This window comes from Leptopilina heterotoma, unplaced genomic scaffold (assembly GCF_015476425.1).
Source record: "Leptopilina heterotoma isolate Lh14 unplaced genomic scaffold, ASM1547642v1 Lhet_1, whole genome shotgun sequence".
Classification (NCBI taxonomy): Eukaryota; Metazoa; Arthropoda; class Insecta; order Hymenoptera; family Figitidae; genus Leptopilina; species Leptopilina heterotoma.
In genome coordinates this window covers 1,808,423-1,834,757 of record NW_025110812.1, presented here as the reverse complement: position 1 = coordinate 1,834,757, position 26,335 = coordinate 1,808,423, and the positions used below count along the sequence as shown (strand labels likewise).

General features: G+C 25.1%; 1 protein-coding gene across 2 annotated transcripts in view; it reads left to right on the top strand.

The window, feature by feature from the left end:
- Nucleotides 1-26,335, top strand: part of LOC122512531 (cell division control protein 12) — a 52,102-nt gene that overhangs the window by 17,468 nt on the left and 8,299 nt on the right. The window contains exons 2-23 of one of the 2 annotated variants that reach the window (XM_043628426.1): nt 2,799-2,898; nt 3,041-3,156; nt 3,984-4,143; nt 4,717-4,750; nt 14,794-14,941; nt 15,140-15,319; nt 18,003-18,371; nt 18,723-18,914; nt 19,110-19,171; nt 19,277-19,465; nt 23,273-23,444; nt 23,515-23,622; nt 23,735-23,805; nt 23,934-24,060; nt 24,196-24,448; nt 24,596-24,702; nt 24,776-24,914; nt 25,072-25,206; nt 25,309-25,459; nt 25,551-25,675; nt 25,852-25,989; nt 26,139-26,293. In XM_043628426.1, the coding sequence (XP_043484361.1) occupies nt 2,832-2,898; nt 3,041-3,156; nt 3,984-4,143; nt 4,717-4,750; nt 14,794-14,941; nt 15,140-15,319; nt 18,003-18,371; nt 18,723-18,914; nt 19,110-19,171; nt 19,277-19,465; nt 23,273-23,444; nt 23,515-23,622; nt 23,735-23,805; nt 23,934-24,060; nt 24,196-24,448; nt 24,596-24,702; nt 24,776-24,914; nt 25,072-25,206; nt 25,309-25,459; nt 25,551-25,675; nt 25,852-25,989; nt 26,139-26,293 (3,198 nt within the window). In that variant the 5' untranslated portion in view covers nt 2,799-2,831. Of the gene's footprint in view, nt 1-2,798; nt 2,899-3,040; nt 3,157-3,983; nt 4,144-4,716; nt 4,751-10,113; nt 10,269-14,793; nt 14,942-15,139; nt 15,320-18,002; nt 18,372-18,722; nt 18,915-19,109; nt 19,172-19,276; nt 19,466-23,272; nt 23,445-23,514; nt 23,623-23,734; nt 23,806-23,933; nt 24,061-24,195; nt 24,449-24,595; nt 24,703-24,775; nt 24,915-25,071; nt 25,207-25,308; nt 25,460-25,550; nt 25,676-25,851; nt 25,990-26,138; nt 26,294-26,335 lie in introns of those variants that run through there. The other variant, XM_043628435.1, reaches the window with a different exon arrangement.

Here is a 26,335-nt window from a genome sequence, read left to right as displayed (position 1 = left end):
AATAAAATTGAATTCTTCGAAAGAATTTTAAAAAACATTTTTTTAATTAATTGATTTTTTCGAGAAATAAAAATTACATTTTTAAGAATAATAAAATTTTTCTGATAATTCCTGTAAAATTGTATTAAAAATAATTGAAATCCTACGATGAATTTTATAATTTATGAAAAGAATTTAATTATTGCTTTAGCAACTATTCATTAAAATGAAGAATTTATTAAATAAAAATTTCATTAAAATTTTCCAAAATAATTGAATTCACAAGAAGAATTGTATTAGCTATGAAAATAATAAATTGAATTATTGCGAAAGATTTTATTAGAATTCTTTAAAATAATTGAATTTCCAAAAATATTGATTACTTTGAAAAATAATTGAATTCTTGTGATGAATAATTATTGTTATTTATGCGAAAATAATAATTGAGGGCCTGGAACGGATAACTGCCTGCAACGCATAGTAGAAGAGGACTATACCAGTCAGACGGCAGTGAGAGGCCTAGAGAGGCGCTCACTGTTGTCTGACTGTGTCTGACTGGTATAGTCCCTTTCAACAATGCGTAGCAGACAGTTATCCGTTCCAGGCACTCAATTGAATTTTGCAAAGAATTTTATTAAAATACCTCAAAATAATTGAATTTTCGGGAATAATTTTTTTTATTTATCTTTAATAATTAAATTATTTCGAAAAATTATTTATGTAAATAATTGAATTCTAGGGAATAATTTTATTAAAATCTAAAAGAATAATTGAACTATTTTAAAAAAATTTTAATTGTATGTAAAATAATTGATTTCGTTCGAACAATTTTATTAAATAATTTGAAAATAATTGAATTTTCTGAACTTCTTCGATTGAATTTTAAAAATTATTTTTTTAAATAATTTATTTTTTCGAGGAATAGAAATTAAATTTTTAAGAATAATTGCATTTTTCAATGAATTCCTGTAAAATTGTATTAAAAATAATTGAATTCCTGCTATGAATTTTACTATTTATGAAAATAATTGAATTTTTGCGAAAAATTTTATTAAAATGTTTAAAAATGTTTTAAAAAGAATTGAATTTTGGTGAAAAATTTTGTTATTTTTGAAAATAATTGAATTCTTCATAAGAATTTTATAAACATTGTTTTAAATAATTAATTTTTTCAAAAAACTTTATTTGTGAAAATAATTGAATTTTTTGATTAATTAATTTCAAATAGTATTAAAAATAATTGAAATTTTTCGATAAGTTTTATTATTTATGAAAATAATTGAATTCTTGCATAGAATATTATCAAAAATTTTTTTGAAAATAATTGAATTTCCAAGAAGAAATTTATTACTTTTAAAAATAATTAAATTCTTTTGATGAATATTGTTATTTATGAAAATAATTGAATTTTGCAAAGAATTTTATTAAAGTGACTCAAAAAAATTGAATTTTCGGGAATAATTTTGTTATTTATCTTTAATAATTGAATTCTTTTGAAGAATTACTCATGTAAATAATTGAATTCTTTTGAAGAATTACTCATGTAAATAATTGAATTCTTGAGAAGAATTTTATTAAAATCCAAAAGGATAATTCAATTATTTCAAAAAAATTTAATTAAAATTTTATTTCAAACAATATTATAATTTCTTTCAAACAATTTTATTAAAATAATTAAAAATAATTGAAAATAAATAATTAAATAATTGAATTCCTGTGAAAAATTCTAATATTTTTGTAAATAATAAAATTTTTCGAAAGAATTTAAAAAAAAAATTTTTTTAATAATTGATATTTTCGAGGAATCGAGTTTAAATTTCATTTTTTTAGCAATTCCTGTAAAATTGTATTAAAAATAATTGAAATCCTGCGATGAATTTTATTGTTTATGAAAGTATTTAAAGTTGCAAAAAATTTTATTAAAATTTTAAAAAATAATTGAATTCTTGAGAAGAATTTTATTATTTATGAAAATAAAATAAAATGTTTAAAAAGAATTGAATTTTGGTGAAAAATTTTGTTATTTTCAAAAATAATTGAATTCTTCATAAGAAATTTATAAACATTGTTTGAAAAAATTAATTTTTTCTAAATCTAGAAAATATTATAATATGAAAATTTTATTTTAAATAATTGAATTCTTGTGGAAAACTTTATTTGTGAAAATAATTGAATTTCTCGATAAATTAATTTAAAACAGTATTAAAAATAATTGAAATTCTTCAAAGAGTTTTATTATTTTTGAAAATAATTGAATACTTGCTTAGAATTTTATCAAAAATATTTTTAAAAAATTGATTTTCTGAGAAAGAGTGTATTACTTTTAAAAATAATTGAATTTTTGTGAAGATTTGTATAAAAATTTTGGTTTAATAATTGACTTTTTCAAAATTTTTTAGAAAATTCTATTCTAAATTAATTGAATTTCTGCGCGAAAATTTTATTATTTATGAAAATAATTGAATTTTGATTGAATTTTTCAATTTTTTTGAAATAATTGAATTCTTTTGCGAAATTTTATAAAAATACTAGATATTGAAAATAATTGAATTTCGTATATTTTTGATAATAATTGAATCGTTTTAAAGAATTTGATTATAATTTTTGGGAATATTTTTTTGATTTCCAGTATTAGCGAATTTAAAGTAAATTCTCAAAAAAAAAAAAACATAAATAGTAGCTTTTAGTGACTGAAATCTAAAAAAAGTACCCAAATAGTATCATATCGTAAAAAAAGTAGTAAATAGTAGATTTTAGTAGATTTTAGTAGATGAGTGCAAAAGCCTGAAATTAATGTTGTTTTGTAATTCTATTTTTAGATTGGGACCAGTGTTATCACAAATGCAGTCAATATGGATTCTCATGTCGGTCTTGACTACATTGTGGATAACCCCGATTACTGTACCAAACTTGCCTCAGGTAAGTCGCCATCGCATCAGGAAAACTTGAATTAATCTCGAGAGGCACCTTTACCTTGATATAAAAAAGAAGTAAAAAATAAAATGAAAAAAAAAACAAAACGAAATCGTTAGCTCACTGACCATGACTCTTCCGATTTCAGCACTAGACACAGCTTGCACGTCCGTGAAGAAACAAGTAGTCGAATTACTCTCAGCCCTGTGCGTTTACAGTCAAGATGGACGACAACGTGCCATTGACACCCTTCACATTTATCAGGTAAGGTCACACAAATCTCTAAATATAAATATATATTTATTTTCTCTTTTCAGATCACTCTTACTCATTCCAATACCTATGTTACGCTATAAAAATAATAAAATAATAATAAATTGATAATTTCATATTTTCGAAATACTTTCATACGTAATATTTTTATTTACGATTTTTCAATTGGAAAATTTTTCCTTCACGTCCATTTTTATCAATTCTGCAATTCTTATTTCTTTTATTTTGAGAAATATTTTGAAAATTGCAGTAAACTTGCAACAAACTCGCAGTAAATTTATTCAAGTTAAGCGCAAGATTTTTTTTCCTTGATAGTTGGTTGTTTAGCTTCATGGTTAGGGTCTTTGGTTGGCATCCATAAAACCCGGGTTCAATTCCCAGTCTCCACGAAATTTATTTCCAAAACATTTCTCATGAATATTATATTGTATTATATTATATTATATTGTATTATATTATATTATATTATATTATATTATATTATTATATTATATTGTATTATATTATATTGTATTATATTATATTATATTATATATTATATTATATTATATTATATTATATTATATTATATTATATTATATTATATTATATTATATTATATTATATTATATTATATTATATTATATTATATTATATTATATTATATTATATTATATTATATTATATTATATTATATTATATTATATTATATTATATTATATTATATTATATTATATTATATTATATTATATTATATTATATTTATTTTATTTTATTTATTATATAAAATTTCGAAAGTGAAATTATTTAATAACAATTGAATTAAAAATATTTTTCAGGAACGTAAAGACGAACGATATCGTTTACGAGTCGTCGTCGATGAATTACAAAAAGCAACGGCTGAAGACTATCAAACAGCGTTGCTGGCATTCATCAATTGTATAGTCATTTCCACTCCGGTCCTCAAGGACCGAGTTCGAATTCGAAATGAATTTATCGGTAATTATAAACTTCTCTTATAATTTTATATATATATATATATATATATATTTCAATTTTTAATTTTTGTAATCAACAATTGAGGATATGCCTTTTAAGGGGAGGGTACATCGATATTTTTTTAATTATATATTAAGAAAATAATTGATGTATTCTACAAAATTATTTTTAAGGTATTTTTTATGACGAATTGTCATTGGTCAAAAAAAAATTTTTCCAAATATTCAATTTTTTACTAATTTTAAAGAAAATATGAAAAGAGTAATACTTTGATTTACTTCAATTAAATTAGAAAAGTAGAATTAGAAAATAGATTAGAAAATTAAAATATATAAAAAAATATAGTAATTGATTTACAAATGATCGTTACATTAATATATTAATTCAATCTAAATTAAAATTATTATATATTATGCAAATTGATGTTTAATTATTTTTTTTCTTTACATTCAATAAAACTTAATAGAGTCTGTTTTTTCAAATAAGGAACTTTTTAAGAAAATGCGTCATTTTTAAGTAAATAATTGCCAATGATAATTACTTAATCATAAACTGTTTTTTTTTTTTTTTAAGGTTTAAAGCTGCTCTCAATTCTCAACGATCTTCGGTGAGTACTGACTCGTTCGCCCTGCGCACATTATATTATGATATTAACATGATTAACACTCTAACATTGTGGAATAATAAACATTTGATGAGCGAATAATCGAAGGCTTTATTAATCCGATTTTTTTCCTCTCCAATAAATTATTATTATTTATCGTTTCGCTTTTTAATGCGAAGATAAACGAAAACTATTTTTATAATAATACCATAAAATTTATATACGTTCACATTGAAAAATAAGTTGGAAATAAATTTTTTTTTTTTATAACTTTTCTTTAAAAATGTAATCCCTCTACGAACTTTCAATAAAAATTAAATCAATTAATTAAAAAAAATTAAAAATTAAATTAAAAAAAAAAAATTTTAATTTAAAATTTTCTTTTTTTAAATTAATTTTTACATAAAAATTAAAAATAATAACATAAGTGTTAAATACTTATTATAACACTTGAGAGAAAAATAACTATTTTTAAATTTCAAATTTTTGCAGTGAAGAAATTGGATCTTTTATAATTAATTGAGTTCAAGTTAAATAATAAAATTAAAAAAAAGTATGTCATGCGTATAATAAATAAATATATTAATAAAATCGTTGACGAATCAAAAGTGTTGACATGTCTTGTCGATCTAAATTGCTTTTGAATTATTCAAATTCTAGAAATTATCATGAATCCAATTTTCCACAGTTCCACATAATATCACATAATATAATTTATGAATATTTAATTTCAAAAAGAATTTCTAAAAAAGTGCAATATTACTGTAATTTTTTCTATATATATTATTTTTTTATCTTATTTTCAATATACAATCTAATTATATATGTTAATCAAATGAAATATAATTAAGTATAATTTTTTTTCTTACAACTGTATCTAGATTTTATTAATAATATTTATAGTAATAAATATAACGAAAAATAAAACCCCGCCGATAATAGGGAATGTTCCTCTCATATTCCCTAGAATATTCCTCTCACTATCCTATAGAATATTCCATCAATTTTTTTGGAATATTACAAAAAGTTTAATTAATTAAAAAGTTTCATATTTGGATATAATGTATATAATGAATGACTTAGTGTTCTATATAGTGAGAATATTTATAATTATGGAAATATTGCAATGGAATATTCCTGCGATATTCCAATAGAATATTTTTACTAAATCCTAATGGAATATTCTTTCAAAATTTCGAGGGAATATTGTAAGAGTATTCAAATAGAATATTCTTTTGAAATTACAAGTGAATATTGCAATAATTATCGAATGGAATATTCATTCGAAATTCCAATCGGAATATTCCTAAAATATTGTATAGTGAATTATTCTTACAATATTGCAGTACATGATATTCGTACATTATTCTGGTTTATAATTCTTACAATACTCCAGAGGAATATTTTTAAGGAAATTCTACTGGAATATCCACGCAATATTCCAGTGGAATATTCTTACAATACTCCATTGGATATTTCTTTGAAATATCAAGAAAATATTGCAACAATATTTTAATGAAATATTCTTACAATACTCCAGTGGAATATTAATCCAAGGAGCAGGAAATATTATCAAAATATTTATGACGAAATATTCCATCCACATTACTGGAATATTTCACTAGAACATTGAAAATATTCCTTTGAAATATTCCACCCATATTTTAGGAATATTAAAATATCTGACTTTTGGAATAATCTTTTGGAGTATTATGATAAAATATTCCATTCACATTCTTGGAATATTTCATTGGAACATTGGGAATATTCCACTTACAATTTAAGAATATTAGGTTATCCAACTTTTGGAATATTCCTTTGGAGTATTATGATAAAATATTCCACTCACATTCCAAGAATATTCCTTTGGAACATTAAGAATATTCTTTTGGTGTCTTCTATATATTCTACTTTGATTAAAATATTCCTACATAATTCCAAATGATTTTTTCAAAGGTTTTAATATTTCTAAAATGTGGATAGAATATTTTGAAGAAATATTCCCAATGTTCGAATGGAATATTCTGTGTTATTATAGGATTGAGTTAATAGTCCACAATATTATAAAGGGAATATTAAATGATGCCATCCCCCAACAAATGGAATATTCCATCTACAACTCTGGAATATTTCATTGGAATATTGGAAATATTCCTTTGCAATATTATAATACATTTTATATAATGTATAATACATTTTTATATTATAATACATTTTAGGAATATTAATATTTTAATGTTCTTAAAATGTTGATGGAATATTCCAGAAGAATATTTCCAATTTTTCCAAATGAAATATTCCAAGAATGTAAATGGAATATTAGCTGCTATTGGGGATGTGTAGTGAAATGTAGAATCGATATTTCCATAATATTACTGTGGAATATTCCCAAAATATTATCGATATTCCCGCAATATTGTAATGAATATTCCCCTCAATATCAACGTGGAATATTCCAAAATAATTTTTCAATTCAAAATAATATGCAAATATTTAAAAATTAAAAAATTTCCATAAAAAAAATTCCAGTATTGGTTTCCATTAAGTAAAGAAATATTACCAAAATGTTTTATTGAAATTTTCCAGAAACTTGAATGAAAAATTTCGTAATATTCAGTTGGGTACATAAACAAATTTAGTGTTTTTTATTTCAATATAGTAAAGAAAAGAAAGAGGAGAATTTAATGAGAGGGCTTATGAAATGAAGTAATCGACTATTTGAGCCGATGACTCCATTTCAGAAAATAGTTCAAAAGAACACAAGAAGGAAGAAGATGAAAGCAAGAAACTCTCTGGCGCCAGTGAGCAAGAAATAGACTCATATACGATATTCTAATTTCTCTTTCCGTCTTTTTACTTTCTTTTTTTTTCTTTTTCGTCTATTTTCTGTTTAGATATATATATAAATACTCAAAACACAATTATTATTAACCATTTAAAATAATTAATAATTTATACTTTAATTTATTGATCATAATATATTAAAATAGTGCGGAATATTTTATATTCACATTCCTGGAATTTTTTTTTTAATATTGACAATAATATAAAAGAAGATTTAATTTTAAATTTAACGGAATATTGAAATTTTCCTACTTTGGAATTTTTTAAATAACACTCCAGTAGTATGGAATATTCCATTCACACTCCAGGAATATTCCATTGCAACATTAGGATTATTAAAATGTCCGACATTTGGAATATTTCATTCAACTATCAGGAATATTCCTTTGGAATATTCCATTAACATATCACGAATATTCCTTTGGAATATTCCATTTATATTTTAGAAGAATTCCTTTAGAATATTCCACGCATATTTCAGAAATATTCCTTTTATAATATTCCATTCACATCTTAAAAAATCCAATCAAATATTACCAAAAATTCCAATGAAATATTACCACAATATTCCAAAGGAATATTCGTATATTAATCGAAGAAGCATTTTCCAAAGGTTTGACATTTCTGTACTCCTAAAAAATTTATGAAATACTCCAAAGGAATATTTCTAATTTTTAAATGGAATATTCCGGGAATGAAATATTTCTTGATATTAGGGTTAATGTATAATATTCCATAAATTTTTTATGAAATGTAAAAGTTTTATACTTAAAATTTTATCTTCCATTGTAGTATTTCTGTGATATTCCATTAAAATATTTATATTATTTTTTATTGGAATATTTTAATAATATTCCATCACGGAAAACTCTATATTCTACGTTGAATTTTATTACAAGGGAATATTTTCACATTATTCTAAGGAAATATTTAAATTGTCGAATATTTAAATTCTCATAAAATATTAATAGAATATTCCAAGACTTTCATTCGTATTCTAATATTTCTATTTCTTTGGAATATTTCCCAAATATTCCAATGGGATATTCTCTATATTGCACTTTCAAGTTTATTAGAATATAATATTTCAATTTTCCTAGAACATTGATTGAATATTCCCAATATTTCACTGAATATTTTGGAATATTTTGTAAAATATTAAAATATAAATTGAAAATTTTATACTATTTCTAAATCTACTTTGATCTTTAAAAGTTTATATGAAATTCATAAAAGTAATATTCTGATAGGAAATATTCAAATAATAGGTTGTAATTTTACATTATTCTAAGGGAATATTTCAATTTTCATGGAATATTAATGGAATATTTCAAATCTTTTATTTATATTTTAATATTACTGTTTCTACTTTGAATTTTATTACAAGGGAATATTTTCACATTGTTCTCAGGGAATATTTTTCAATTGTCGAATGGGATATTCCAATGGAATATTCTTGTGGCCGGACATTTTATAATATTTCTAATGTTGCAATGGAATATTCCAGGAATATTGCCAGAAGATTGCAAGGAATGATTCTTGCAAGCTTACTGCGAAATACTACGAAATAAATAAAAATAATTTTTACTTCAATTTGAAGAAAATTTTTTGAAAAATTAAGGGAAGCAATTTTGCACTGTAAGCTTGGAAACAATGCATGGCAAGCTAACTACAAGCTTACAGTGTTAATTTGGCAACATTGCAAGATAACCTTTCCGCAAGTTTGCACTGTATAAACTTGTCAACATTACACGGTAAGCTAGCTGCAAGCTTGCACTATAAACTTGGCAACATTTCAAGATAATCTTTCTGCAAGCTTTCACTGTAAACTTGGCAACATTGCACGGTAATCTTTCTGCAAGTTTTTGCACTGCAAGCTTGGCAATATTGCAAGCTTGCCGCAAGCTTTCTTTCCATTTGGATACTTTCATTTATAAAATTTTTTCGTTTTTATTTTTACCCACCTTCCCTCTCTTCTATCATTTTGTAAAATTGTATCTTTCTTTCTTCTTTTTCTTCGACAAATTCTCAGTGAAATCCCACAAGAGAAAAAAAGAGAAAAAGAGAAAAAACGAATGAAAAGAAAGTTGTGTCTCGTACGACGACCGCATGAGATGATGAAAAAGGGGCGGAAGATGTGAGGGTGGGGGGGAGGAGAAGGAGAAGGAGGCAAATGCCGAAATTAACTTCAAACTGTAAGCTCCTATGGCACCTGCGTCCCGCAAGCACACACATTTCTCTTTTCAACAAGAACAACCGGCAGTTTATCGTTGAAACTTCTATCCTTCGTTTCCATTTCCATTTTAACCCAATAGCTATAATATCGTCTCGCCAAGAAATATTTCCGGTTCGCGCTTATATTGTACGGTTTAATGACTTCTCTCTCATGAGTATAAAAAAATAATTTTATCCCTCAAAACATTACAATTTTATTTTTTATTCGAATATAAAAAAATTTTTATTCTTCTTTTTACTGTGATTCTTAAATTCAAAACATAAATTAAATATCAATTGAATGAAAAAGAAGAATAATTTTTCAGTGTAAAAATAAACTCCACGTGTTCTTTCGTGCGCGATTTTTAGTCGTCTTTTGAAATCAAGTATGTGGTGAAAGAAATAATATTTTCAATGCATGGATATTAATATGTGATTAATAATTTTTCGTCTAATGAATGAGGTGATAATTGGTGTTATATATTTTTTTTGATAAAGAAAAATTCATTAGTAGTATTTTTTTTTGTTTTTTTTACTAAATATAATATTCATACCAAACTAATTTTTTGTTTTCACCTTCTTTGTATAATTTGAAATTCAACAAATTTTTTTAAAAACTATAGAGTGATATCAATAAATTATTAAAATTAGTATTTAAATCGTTATAGTTAATTTTAAACCATATAATTAGATTTTTTTTTATTTTTATCTATTTTCATATTTTTAATAATTCAAAAATTTCTCCAAATCGTTTCTTTTTTAATTTCTCATATTTTTATATTAATTTCAATTTAACAATTAAAAGAATAATTTTGGGAAAATTCAATGATTAAAAGTTTAATTTAGATTTAATAATTTTAAAATTCAATTTCATTGATAATTTTACTTTCTTGTAATTACAATAAACCTATCACGAGAAATAATAATTATAAAAAAAAAATTTTTTCAATAATAATTTTTCCTAGTTAACGTTTTTTGTTAATAACAAATTTTAACTAAATAGTATGAGAAAAAAAAATTTGTAATATAAAATTAAAAATTACTTTTTATTAAACTTACGGTTTATTAAAACTATTTTTTATTTTTAATAAGTTTTATGGATAATAATTAAAGAATTAGTATAAAAAATAATAAAAGCCTTGTGAAATTTACTCAATCAAAATATAATAATTTCATAAATGATACCTTATTAATTATAATAATTAATAAACAATGTAAATTAGTGAACAATATTAATTACAATAATAAAAAAGAATAAACAACAAAATAATAAATAACAATTCATTAATTATTAATCATAGTGAATAATTATAAATTATTTCAAAAAATAATAATAATAACTAATAATAATAAAATGAGTGATAATTTAATAATTAAAATAACTAATTATGATAATAAATTATAAATTATGATATAAAAAGGATTAAATTAATAAATACTAATTTGATAATTATAACAAATAGCAACAATTATATTATAACAGTAATACATTAAATAGCAATAAATTAAGAGTTACAATATTTTTAAAATTATTATTGACTCATTAAAAAGTAAATTATTTAATTATATTATTGTGAATACTAACTTTAATAAAATTATAATAAACGCTTCAAAATTTGAATTCTCGGAGCAAAACGTTTTCGTATCGTTTGTTTTCAGAAAAATACTATAGTTAATTAATTATAATTATGCCGGTATTTATAAATAAAAAAACGCCATTAAAAAAATAATTTATGAAAATAAGTTTTCGAGTCGATGATAATCTGTCGGAACAAAACGTTTGCGTATTTTTTGCTTTTTAAAAAAATACTATAAAGTTAATTAATTAATTATGCCGGTGTTTAAAAATATAAAAAAAAAGTCATTAAAAAAATAATTTATGAAAATAAATTTTCGAGTCGATGATAATCTCTGTCTCTTCACAAATAGTATAATTGTCTTTGGAAACTAGATACGTTTTAAAATTAGAATCTCTTCCATGAATGAAGAGTTGTTGAGTATTTTCTCCCAGGAAGTTAAATATACAATGAAATTGAGATATAAAAAATTATTATTATTACTGTTATTATTATTATTATTATTGGTATTTTTGTTACTTAACCGTAAAGTCATGAAGTACAAATATCTTTTTTGTAGTGTATAATCATTTTTTTTTTTTTTTTGAAAAACATGAAAAATATGAAAAGCTTTTTTTTAATGAAAACAAAAATGAACTTCTATTGTTGAAAGAAAGAGTGTTGAGGAATTTTTTATGGAATTTTTTATTTCTTTTAGTGAGGGTTAAGGGACATTTTAAGAATTTTATTAATAGTGCCTTCAGTGCATGAAATTGGAATCTCCACTGTCTTCATTTTCGTTTTGCGCTTCCAGACTCTTCGTCTGGCGACACTGAGAAATACTTTTACTACTGAAACTTTATCGCGTGGCCAAAATTAATTTTCGTATTAGCATTCAACAAAAGAAATTTGTTTTTCTAATTTTTTAAAACTTGTGCATATTTAATAAATGTATTTTCAATAAATACTTTTAGTTATAACAAATCTTATTTGTAATTTATTATTTTCAAAATTTTCAAAATTTTGAAAATAGAAAAATAAATTAAAAGTTATGTAGCTATCGAAAAATTAAACTTGACAACAAAAAAAATTTCTTCTTCGACACTTCACAAAACTGACAAAAAATGTTATTAACTATATTTTATTTTCCTCACTTTTTCCAAATTTTCATAAAGAATATTTACTTCTTTCTTATCCTGCTAATAAATTAATTTCCTGCAACGAATTTTATTATTCATGAAAGAATTTAAATATATTTATAAAAGTAATTTAATTCTTGCGAGGAATTTTATAAAAATTTTTGAATAATTGATTTCTTTCGACTAATTTTATGCAAATTCTAATTTAAATAATTCAATTCCTGAGAAATTTTTATTATTCATGAAAAAAATTGAATTCTTACGAAGAATTTTACAAAAAAAATTTTAAATAATCGAATTCTGTTTGGAAATTTTATGAAAATAGTAAATATTGAAAATCATTGAATTGCAAAAAGTTTTTAAAAATAATTAAATTTTTCAAAGAATTCTTGTGATGTAATTGAATTTTTCAAAAAATTTTATTAAAATGCCTCAAAGTCAAAATAATTAAATTTTCGGGAATAATTTTGTTATTTATCAACATAATTGAATTCCTGTGAAAAATTCTAATATTTTTGTAAAGAATTGAGTTCTTCGAAATAAGAATTTTAAACAATCATTTCTTTAAACAAGTGATTTTTTCGAGAAATTGAAATTAAATTTTTAAGAATAATTACATTTTTTGAGCAATTCCTTTTAAATATTGTATTAAAAATAATTGAAATCCTGCCATGAATTTTATTATTTTTGAAAATAATTGAATAGTTGTAAAGAATTTTATTAAAATTTTCAAAAATAATTGAAATCCTGAGAAGAATTTTATTATTTATGAAAATAATTGAATTTTTGCGTAGCATTTTAACCAAAAATTTGTTTAAAAAATTGATTTTCTGAGAAAAAATGTATTAGGTTTTAAAAATAATTAAATTCTTGTGATAAATATTGTTATTTATGAAAATAATTAAATTTTGCAAAGAATTTTTAAAAATGCCTCAAAATAATTGAATATTTGGGAATAATTTTGTTATTTATCGACATAATTGCATTCTTGCGCAGAATTATTTTTGTAAGTAATTGAATTCTTGTAAATAATTTTATTAAAATCTAAAAGAGTAATTGAATTATTTCGAAAAAAACTTAATTAAAATTGTATTTAAAATAATTGAATTTCTGTGAAAAATTCTACTATTTATGTAAATAATTGAATTCTTCCAAAGAATTTAAAAAAAAACACTTTTTTAAATAATTTATTTTTCGAGGAATTGAAATTAAATTTTTAACAATAATTACATTTTTTGAGCAATTCCTGTAAAATTGTATTAAAGATAATTGAAATCTTGCCATGAATTTTATTATTTTTGAAAATAATTGAATAGTTGCAAAAAATTTTATTAGTTATGAAAATAATTGAATTTTTCGATTAATTAATTTAAAATATGTATTAAAAATAATTGAAATTCTTCGACGAGTTTTACTATTTATGAAAATAATTGAATACTTTTGCGAAATTTTATGTAAATACTAGACATTGAAAATAAATTGAATTTTGAATATTTTTTGAAAATAATTAAATCGTTTTAAAGAATTTGATTATAATTTTTGAAAATAGTTTTTTGATTTCTAGTATTAGCGAATTTAAAGTAGTGGAAATTCTAAAAAAAACAGAAATAGTAGCTTTTTGTGTATGAAATATAAAAAAGTACCCAAATAGTAGCATAATTTAAAAAAATAGTAAATAGTAAGTTTCAGTAGATGAGTGTTATGCCTGTTATATATTTTAACTGTTTCAGGCAAATTTAATAAACATTTCCAAGTTGAAAGTAAAATAAATAAAAGGGAGTTTTAAATTAGAGTAAATTTTCATAATTTCCTTCTCTTTTTGAATTGAATTTAATATAAAAAGTCAAATTTTAAAAGTTAGTATTCATCTTATAATTTCATTATTATAAAACCATCGAGATAAACTATCATAATTAAAAAAAGTATTAATTATTATCAATGAATAAAAAATTGCAGGTGCAAATAATAAAGCAGTCACGAAGTTAGGATAACGGTTCACGGTGGTTACTTAATAACAGTCATCCCTGATTATTAAGTAGCTCGCCTCATGCACGTCACTATTAACGAGAGGCGAATTATTCAATAGTCAATTGTTGAGAGTCTCTCATTGAAGTTGACGGATGGGGAAGAAGAAAATTATCAAAAACAAAATAGTTTTTGTATTTTTTTTTTTTACTTAAAAAACGAATCATATTTTAAATATTATTAAAAAAAAAGTGTGAAAAAATTAGAGGCGGATGTCCAAAAAAACAGTAGTGATGAACATCTTTTCAAAAATTGGTTATTATTACAGAAAAGAGAAGAGTCACGTGCCGGATCTAAGAGTGCAATTGGACGTTTTCGATGATCAACGTGAGACTGATGAAGAATTGTCCAATCAGGGACCACCAGGAATCGATCTCTCGTCTCACGTCGACGTTTTTTACGCAATCCTTGGACAGGTCAGTTATACTACTTTACTTAGTAGATAATATTTTTTTAAAGATATAATTTTAAATTGATTTTTTTCAAAATTATTTTTTTAAATTTAAAAAAATAATTAAAAAAAAATTTTTTTTTTTAAATTTCGATTGACAAGGGATATAAATTTTTATTTCTAAATAAAGGATATGCTAATTAAATGTAATTTTTTTATCCAGATCGCAGACACACCACAAGAAATACCATTTTTAAGTATTCTTCAACATTTATTGCGACTCGATCCTAAGGAAGCTGCAAGTGATCTTTCTTGGGACACCGCCGAAACGTTGGTCCATCGGGCAACACTTTTGGAGAACAGGGACGATGCCACGAAACTCCTGAGGTCTCCTAGTCTTCAAGTAAGAAAAATGTTTAATTCTATTACAGACTTTGCACTCGATAATTAATTTTAAAAAAGAAGCAAAATGTAGCTTTTAAATTAAAAAAAAATAAATAAATAAAAAAGTAGTAAAAAAATAGCTATCGAAAAATTAAACCTGCGACGACCAAAAAAACTCGTTTTAGAAACTTCACAAAATTGACAAAAATTCTATTCTATATTTTATTTTCCTGACATTTTCCTAATTTTCATCAAAAATATTTACTTCTTTCTTATCCTGCTAATAAATTAATTTCCTGCAACGAATTTTATTATTCATGAAAGAATTTAAATATTTATAAAAATAATTTAATTCTTGCGAAGAATTTTATAAAAATTTTTAAATAATTGATTTCTTTCGACTAATTTTATGCAAATTCTAATTTAAATAATTTAATTTCTGAGAAATTTTTATTATTCATATGAAAAGAATTAAATTCTTACGTAGAATTTTACAAAAATATTTTTAAAGAATTGAATTCTGTTTGGAAATTTTATTACTTTTAAAAATAATTGAATTCTTCTGATGAATATTGTTATTTATAAAAATAATTGAATTTTGCAAAAAAAATTTATTAAAATGTCTCAAAGTCAAAATAATTGAATTTTGCAAAAAAAATTTATTAAAATGTCTCAAAGTCAAAATAATTGAATTTTCAGGAATAATTTTGTTATTTATTTTTAATAATTGAATTCTTTCGTAGAATTATTTATGTAAATAATTGAATTTTTGTGAAAAATTTTATTAAAATGTTTAAGAAAGAATTGAATTTCTGTGAAAAATTTTGTTATTTTTGAAAATAATTGAATTTTTTATAAAAATTTTGTAAACATTGTTTTAAATAATTAAATATTTTATTTTAAATAATTAAATTATTGTCGAAACCTTTAATTTAGAAAAAAATTGAATTTTTCGATTAATTAATTTAAAATAGTAATAAAAATAATTGAAATGCTTCTTTGAGTTTTATTATTAATGAAAATAATTAAATTTTTGCGTAGAATTTTATCAAAAATTTTGTTTAAAAATTGATTTTCTGAGAAAAAATTTATTACTTTTGAAAAATAATTGAATTCTTGTGATGAACATTGTTATTTATAAAAATAATTAAATTTTGCAAAGAATTTTTTTAAATGACTCAAAATAAATTGAATTTTCAGGAATAATTTTGTTATTTATCTTTAATAATTGAATTCTTTAGAAGAATTATATATATGTAAATAATTGAATTCTCAGGAAGAATTTTATTAAAATCTAAAAGAATAATTGAATTATTTAAAAAAAAATTTAATTAAAATTGTATTTAAAATAGTTGATTTCTTTCGAACAATTTTATTAAAGTATTTGAAAATAATTGAATTTCTGTGAAAAATTCTACTATTTATGTAAATAATTGAATTCTTTCAAAGAATTTAAAAAAAACACTTTTTCAAATAATTGATTTTTTCGAGGAATTGAAATGAAAATTTTGAGAATAATTACATTTTTTTTTAGCAATTCCTGTAAAATTGTATTAAAAATAATTGAAATCCTGCGATGAATTTTATTATTTTTGAAAATAACTGAATAGTTGGAAAGAATTTCATTAAAATTTTCAAAAATAATTAAATTCCTGAGAAGAATTTTATTATTTATGAAAATAATTGAATTATTGCGAAAAATTGTAGTAAAATGTTTTAAAAAAAATTGAATTTCTGTGAAAGATTTTGTTACTTTTGAAAATAACTGAATTTTTTATAAAAATTTTATAAACATTGTTTTAAAAATAACGAAAAATTTTATTTTAAATAATTGAATTCTTGTGAACTTTATTTGTGAAAATAATAAAAATTCACATCTCTTTCCTTTTTTCAACGTAAAAATACAACTGGGGTAGTTTGGTACCCCAGTGATGTTAACACATGTTAAACTCTATTACTTGTTATTACAATTCAATTTGCTGCGAAAATTACACTTTGAAAATTATAATTTGTCTACTACTTTTTATCCCGATTACTAATTGTAAGATTTATGTGAAAAATAATCTTGCTACATCCATTAGTTTATGTGAATTTTTTTCATGTCATTATTCTTGACTTTGTATTGGAAACTTAAATGTATTCTTGTTACCAGTAAATTGTAATCATCAATTAACGAAAAGAAAACAGAACACTTATTTCACTTAATTTCGATCGTAAAAATGTTGGAATCCTGCTTAAAAGTTGCTTCCAGAAAACCTTTCATTCCATACAAGAGACTTGAAGCAATGAAAAAAATATATACAGTTGAGTCATTTTTATGTGTAAACCTTGAGCGCGCTTCCTTTGAAGGAAATTAAGGAAGAGCGCCATGAATTTCTTTAATTTGGTAAAAACTTCTTTTTTTATAAATAAAACTCCTGTTGCACTAATTTTTCTGCTAATGAGTATATACTGAGACTTAAATTTATTTCTCTACTATTTTGGAATTTTTAAGTTTATAGTTTATTACTACATGGCAAAAATGTCATTTTCAATACGGCAATTAATTCAGGGTTAATTGTCGTATTGAAAATTTCCATCTGGGGTCCCATATGAACCCAAACGAAAAATAGTATTGTAATTTAATTTTTATTATTATTTAATTTAATTATTTAATTATTACTTCGGTAGTAATTTAGTAATAATAATTTTTCATTTTACAGACAAATTTGTGTTGCCATTGTCGAGCAGCCGATCAGACCTGCAGTACAAATAGAAAGGCCTCGGTACCGACGAGTCCACCACCTCCACCCCCTGCCCCACCGGTACCATTAGCACCACCACCGCCACCAAGTCCTCCCATAAGCTTCGCGTTGCCTCCTCCACCACCGCCTCCCCTCTTCATTCCAATAGCACCTCCAGATGTCCCAATGGAGCCACCTCTTCCACCGCCCCTTCACGTTCCAACCGTTGCAAGGGCTCCAACTCCCGATCCACCCAGCAACAATGCAAAACTTCTACCCCAACAGGAAATTCCCACCCCCAAGACGAAAATGAAGACCATCAACTGGAACAAAATACCAAATCACAAGGTTAGTATTATAATTTTAAATCCTTTTTTCTATCACGAACCCTAATAATGGGTAAATCTTTTTAATTTTTAATCTGCGTGGAAATGGAAAAAATGTAAAATTCTAGGTAACGATTCTTTGGTCCTAAACTATATTTGCCTGTGGACATGATTTGCTATATTTTGGAAATGGTCAAAATATAAAATTTTTTAGGTTTTTAACTGTTTCCTCCGTTGGCATATGGTTCGCTATAGTAACGCTCAAAGCTTGATTACTTTTGGTAAAAAAAAACCCTGGGTCATAGTTAGCTAGAATTTGCCATTTTTACATTTTTAACGCAGAGTGCGGTATTAATTTATATTTTAAAATTAGGTCATTGGAAAACGCAATATCTGGGCTTTGGTGGCAAACGAGCATCAAAATTCCCCAATGGCCGATCTTGATTGGGCGGAAATGGAAGGACTTTTTTGTCAACAAGTCCCTCCAATCTTGCCACCCACCACCTGTTCCTCTAATTTTGGTCCAGGATTAGATGCCGAAAGACGTCGTCGTGAACCTACTGAGGTAAATGTTGTGTTGTCTCAGAAACAGAAACACTAAACACACAAGTTCAATTATAATTATTCAAATGTCCGCATTGGTGATTATTCCTTTTTTTTATTTACAAACCTGAAGGCTGGAGGTGACTGTGCATTATTATCATTAATTAACACAATTCGTTAAAAAAAATTTATATCTATGTATTTTCTCTCCTTACAGATTGCACTTCTCGATGGAAAAAGAAGCTTAAATGTGAATATTTTCCTTAAGCAATTTAGAAGGTAAGTTTTCATATATTATGAAAAAGGAATATATTTAATTATAAATATTAATTTAATCACTCTTTTAATTAAAATTATCAATATTTTATTGTTTCCAATGATAAGTTCAAACGAGGATATAATCCAATTAATAAAGGACGGTGGTCACGATGATATTGGTGCGGAAAAACTTCGAGGACTATTAAAAATACTTCCCGAAGTCGATGAACTCGAAATGCTTAAGAGTTTTGACGGCGACAAGTCGAAACTCGGAAATGCTGAGAAATTCTTCCTACAACTCATTCAGGTGCCAAAGTAAGTTATCAATTAAAAATTTATTTCTACTTACTTGGTAGAAACAGCAAAGATGTCTCAAAATTGGTTTCATTTTTCGGAAATTATACCTACTTGATAGATTTCAATCAGTTAAAATTATCATGAACTGTCGTAAGACTTTTGCCTTCAAGGGCGGCGCTCCTTCTCTGTCGCAAATACGACTTTCTCCAATCCTTGCAGTCATCCTGCGTCAATAGTTAAAAGAGAATTTACAACAGAACAAATTAAAATTAAATACAAGTAAATAAAATCAATTAATATAAAAGATAAAAAAATGTCAATAGTAGAACTGTAAAAGGATAAATAAATAATACTAAATAGGTAAAAAAAAAGTAATTCTTTAGGTAGGTAGGTAAATCATTCTTGCCTTATGCTGTCTAATTTACTTTTAGTCATTATATGAGTCTTTTTTGCCTCCTCAAGGGCTGTTTGAAAAACTCTGCAAACTCCAGTACTGACAATATGGTTGGTATTTACCTTATCGATGCACTTTTCTTTACATAAGAAGCAGCTAGAAATCTTCTAACAGTCAGAGAAACTTATGACCGGTTTAACCTCTACCTATACGCTATCAGACTATCATAATTAGCACAAAGAGACGATTAAATTAAATTAGTATCAATTCTACTATTTCCTATGGACTGGTATCAACCTAGAATGTTGCTGGGTTTTGTTAAACAACATCCAGAAGGATAGAATATCGTATTGTAACTTTAAGTAGTAGCACCACCAACCGTACGCTATCAGACAATCCAAATTAACCCAAAATGTTTTCACAATCACTTAAGAGTCAATGGAATCAATATAATTTTAATGTTGTGCTTTGAATTCGAGGTCATAAACAATAAAAATTTCTTACGTTTAAATTTTGCTGTATTCAAATAAACTGTTATAGCTCGTATAGGTCAAAAATTGATTTAACCAATTCATGGTTGTCACACAACCAGGAAATCCTAGAAAAAGTATGGAAATTAGAAAAATGTATGGTTCTAGGAGTTGTTTAGAACCTGCAAAAAGTTTGTGCACTAAGAATTGATAGTAAACTGAAGATAAAAATTAATGAAAAATAATTTTTCATCTTCTGCTGATTATCGGCTGAGGTTACTTTTTATGAATTGTAAATTAAATTAAGTTTTACGACCCAGATACTAATTAGCATTGTTCTAGGAGTTGTTTAGGACCTGCAAAAGTCTGTGCACTAAGAATTGTTAGTAAACTGAAGATAAAGATCGCTCAAAAATAATTTTTCATCTTCTGCTGATTATCGGCTGTGGTTACTTTTTATGAATTGTGGATTAAATTAATTTTGACGACCCAGATATTAATTGGCATTGTTCTAGGAGTAGTTTAGGACCTGTAAAAAATTTGTTAACTAAGAATTGTTAGTAAACTAAAAAGAAAGATTGATGAAAAAAAATTTTTCATCTTCTGCTGATTATCGGCTGTGGTTACTTTTTATGAATTGTGAATTAAATTAAGTTTTACGACCTAGATACTAATTAGCATTGTTCTAGGAGTTGTTTAGGAACTGCAAGAGTTTGTGCAGTAAGAATTGTTAGTAAACTGAAGATAAAGATTGATAAAAAATAATTTTTCATCTTCTGCTGATTATCGGCTGTGGTTACTTTTTATGAATTGTGAATTAAATTAAGTTTTACGACCTAGATACTAATTAGCATTGTTCTAGGAGTTGTTTAGGAACTGCAAGAGTTTGTGCAGTAAGAATTGTTAGTAAACTGAAGATAAGGATTGATGAAAAATAATTTTTCATCTTCTGCTGATTATCGGCTGTGATTACTTTTTATGATTTGTGAATTAAATTAATTTTGATGACCCAGATATTAATTTGCATTGTTCTAGGAGTTGTTTAGGACCTGCAAAAAGTTTGTGCAGTAAGAATTGTTAGTAAACAGAACATAAAGATTGATGAAAAAATAATTTTTCATCTTCTGCTGATTATCGGCTGTGATTACTTTTTATGATTTGTGAATTAAATTAATTTTGATGACCCAGATATTAATTTGCATTGTTCTAGGAGTTGTTTAGGACCTGCAAAAAGTTTGTGCAGTAAGAATTGTTAGTAAACTGAAGATAAGGATTGATGAAAAATAATTTTTCATCTTCTGCTGATTATCGGCTGTGATTACTTTTTATGATTTGTGAATTAAATTAATTTTGATGACCCAGATATTAATTTGCATTGTTCTAGGAGTTGTTTAGGACCTGCAAAAAGTTTGTGCAGTAAGAATTGTTAGTAAACAGAACATAAAGATTGATGAAAAAATAATTTTTCATCTTCTGCTGATTATCGGCTGCGGTTACTTTTTATGAATTGTGGATTAAATTAATTTTGACGACCCAGATATTAATTGGCATTGTTCTAGGAGTAGTTTAGGACCTGTAAAAAATTTGTTAACTAAGAATTGTTAGTAAAGTAAAAAGAAAGATTGATGAAAAATATTTTTTCATCTTCTGCTGATTATCGGCTGTGGTTACTTTTTATGAATTGTGAATTAAATTAAGTTTTACGACCCAGATATTAATTGGCATTGTTCTAGGAGTAGTTTAGGACTTGTAAAAAATTTATAGACTAAGAATTGTGAATAAACAGAATATAAAATTCTCTCAAAAAATAATTTTTCTTCTTCTGGATGAAATTAGGAATTTTATATTTATTATTTTGTGGCAACCATGCAATGCTGAAATCTAATATTTCTTGAATTTCCAAAATAAAATTAAACATATTGATAAAGACACGTGGCCCATTGTTAGTAGGGGAGAGTGGGGCAAAATGGGGTAAGCGGGTCAAATGGGGTACCTCTGTTTTTCCATGATAGGTACTTTTAATTTTTTTATCCTCGACATATATCATTCATGTTGATAAGAAACTGTTATTAATTATGAAGACACTCCAAAGAAAATTTTTTTTTGAAAGTTATACAACTTTTAAGTTTTAAGCAAAAAAAATTTGAATTTTTTTCAAAATTAAAGTACCAAACTTTTTGGGATAATGCATTTAGTTTGGCAAGTGTGGGATCTTTTTCAGTACTTATTCTAGAGTAATTTCCAAAAGAATAGATTGTTTAACTGTTTACAATAACTTGTAAACATTGCATTTTGTTTTAATATGCAGTGTGGGGCAGAATGGGGTACCTAAGTGTGGGGCATGCCGGAAGCTACGCCGCTTCATTAAAACTATTTAAAAACATTATATTATGCATATTTAAAGGTTTCCTGCAGAAGAATCAATATTTTTGTTTGGAAATTTATACCATCGATGTTTCATTATCGATATATCGATATTTCGCAATATAGATGTTTTTTTGTTAAATTCCAATAAATATTACTTGTTTTTTCATAGTAATAAAGAATCCTACTTTTTGTTTGTATTTATAATCTCATACAACAAGAATTTAATGAATTTTGAAAAAATATTCCATGTTTTGTATAGTTATTTGATGACACCCCATTTTGCCCCACGGGTGGGGCAAAATGGGATTTTAGCACTTTTTCAGAAAATACGATATAAGTTCTTTCAAAAATTTTTTTCTCCGCTATTATCATAATTTCCTCAAAGCTAAGTGTACAAAGAAGAATTCTGAAGTTTAGCTGAATCGATTTATTCGTTTGGTTCTCTGTAAACAGCCAATTTCAAAAAGGTACCCCATTTTGCCCCACTCTCCCCTACCCTTAGTTGTTTCGAAAATCGGTTACATTACATATGTTTAGTATTTTTTTGTATAAATAATCATATATATTTAAAAATGTCCTCTTTTTATTTGCCAGCTATAAATTACGAATCGAGTGTATGCTACTCAAAGAGGAATTTGCTGCAAATATGGGATACTTGGAGCCCAGCATCAATTCGATGATTCTCGCTGGCGAGGATCTTATGACAAATAAACCACTACAAGAGGTTCTCTACATGGTTTTGGTGGCTGGAAATTTCTTGAATTCGGTAATAAAATAAAAAAGTTAGCAATTGCAAAAAAAAAATAAACAGTGAAATTAATTTAAATTTCTTTTAGGGAGGATATGCAGGAAATGCAGCTGGAGTGAAATTATCATCACTGCAAAAATTAACGGAAATCCGGGCCAATAAACCTGGAATGAATCTCATTCATTATGTCGCTCTGGTAAAATAAAAATAATTTATTAGATAATATAAATGATGTAAAATTAAATTTTGAAAGAAAGATAAAAGTATGATTTATATTGCGAAAAATAAGTTATGTATTAACTTTTTAGCAAGCTGAGAGGAAACGAAAGGACTTGCTCAGCTTTGCCCGAGGAATGACGACTTTAGATTCGGCAACAAAGTAAATTTCTTTTATTATTAAAAATATATTTACACTATGTTTTAAAATAATTCCTGTTTTTCTAATGTTACATGATTTACTGAAACTAATTTTAATATTTTAATTGTTTTTTAATACAACATTTTTAGAACAACAGTCGAACAACTCAACAATGAATTCAATTGTCTTGATACAAAAATCAAGAAAATAAAAAGCCAAATACAATTGTCTTCAACGGAAGCTGATATTCAGGAACAAATGGCTCAATTTTTACAGGTAATTTGTTAATCAATTTTATGTCAGTGAATAATTGTTACCAAATTTTATAATTTAATTAATGTATTATAATGTTCAGCAAAACATAAATATATATCCTTATTTCACTTCCTGTTGTTTGCTTCGTGTTCTCAGATGGCAGAACAAGAGATGGATCAATTAAAGAGAGACATGGAAGAATTGGAGGGAGTAAGAAAATCACTAGCCGAATTCTTTTGCGAGGATTCAAATACATTTAAAATTGAAGAATGCTTCAGGGTTTTCCATCATTTTTGTCAAAAGTTTAATCAAGCCATTGCGGAAAATGAGCGGCGAAAAATCCAAGAGGAACAAGTACAGGCCAGAAGAAAGCAGAGAGAAGAACAATTACTGGCTAAAAAGAGACTTCGTAAGTTGGATAAAGAAATTATTTTCACCATCTACTCATCTCTAAGAGAATTGAAGAATCATTATATTTAATTCACGAATCATTACCAATAATTACATTTCAAACTATCTTTCTGTTTTTAGAAAATAATTATTTGTTCATTTCTAGTTTACAATCAAGTAGAGACTCCAGGATCAGAATCAGAATACAATCTAATAGATTATGGAATTTTTGATATTGCGATGCCACAAAAATATAGTCGCAGTGATCCTAAGGTACGTTCTAAGGTTCTATTTGTCTATTTTTAGAAATTGGACACTTTAAAATTAACGATTTTTAATGCTTTAGATCAAAAGACTGCAAAATGGAATTGTGACGTCAGATGAGGATATTTCTACTACCGGATCGCCCAACATTAGAAGAAGATTGGGTTCTTGTTCCGGTGGTCCAGAACAGCTATCTACCAAAGAAGACATCTACTCCCCTGGTAAGAAAAACGATTCAATCAATCCATAAATTTTTTAAATAGTCCTAATACTATTGTAATACAAACTCAAGATGTGAACCCGCAATAATAATAATAAATAAATTTGTTAGCAAGAATTCTAAAAACAAATTTTTTTCGATGCATCTATTAATTTTAGATATCACACCAAATGGAACACTTCGCCGAAGAAGAAGTCGTATTCCCTGTGAAGATGACGAAGGTAACCTCATGGACTTTTTGAGAACAACTGGTCAAGATAATAACAGGGAAAGAAAATCTTGGGGTAGTTTGGGTAAATAATTTTTCTCTTTATCAAATTATATTTACGTGCATCTTTTACAAATGTAAATATTTTTCGTCATTATTTCTCAAATTTATCATTAAAATTTTTTAGATCGTTCTTGGGCTAAGAGGGCAAGGGGTCAACCACGAAGAGGTGATCTGTTGAACGCAGATTTTTCAGGCGACAGAGAGAGACCAAATTCACCATCCCCTCTGGTTGAAACGAAACCATTTTTACAAGAAGAAGAAGCAAAACCAACTGGGTATGTATTAGAAAATCCACTCTGAAGCAAATCTATTGTAATTATTTTTGTAAACCCTCGTTTTTCAATTTAAAAAATTATTAAATTACAGTAAAGCATGGAGGCAAAAAATTGAGGCTTGGCTTTCGGAAAATGAAAAAGAAGAACGAGCCGGCGAAGAGTTGCAACGAAAAGCTAAACAATTGCAGGCCAATCGCAGATCGTTCGAAGATTCAGGTATACATTTGAAAGTTTCTTAATCTCAAAACCAAAACCATCTCATGTGACGAGTATCTAAAAATTAATCTGTTCCAAAAAATAGTACTTCAAAAGAATTTATTGAAGAGTTTATTGAAATACTATTTTATTGCTTTTACTTTTTTTTAAACAGAAAATTTTCTAAATTCTTTTAGAGAGCGAAGGCAAAAATTCATTAGCAAACATTCCAAATGAGGAGAATTTGCATGAAAGATACAGTAAAACTGATGTTTATGATTGGCGTCCATCTGTGGAGAAGACGGATGTCATGCGAACCATGGAAGCAATAGAGGGTAAGAAGAAAATATATAATAAATTTTGTAACTGAAAAATAATTGAGAAATATAGTTGATAGATGACAGAAATTTAATATTAAAAAACACTTATTTTTAATAAGAACATAAATTATATTTCTTATTTAATAAAAAAAATTTATTTTCAGAAGCTCAACCACTCTCGTCACAAAAGGACAAATCGGCTTGGCGGAAATCAAGTCTTAACGTCCCTAACAGTATGGAAGAAACTGATCCTCGTTACACTCGAAGGATTCGCTCCCGATTGAGCACGGAAAATATGTTGGGCTCAAGTACTTTACAGGTAATTTTAATTTAAAAACTTTGAAAATAGAAAGATCTTCAT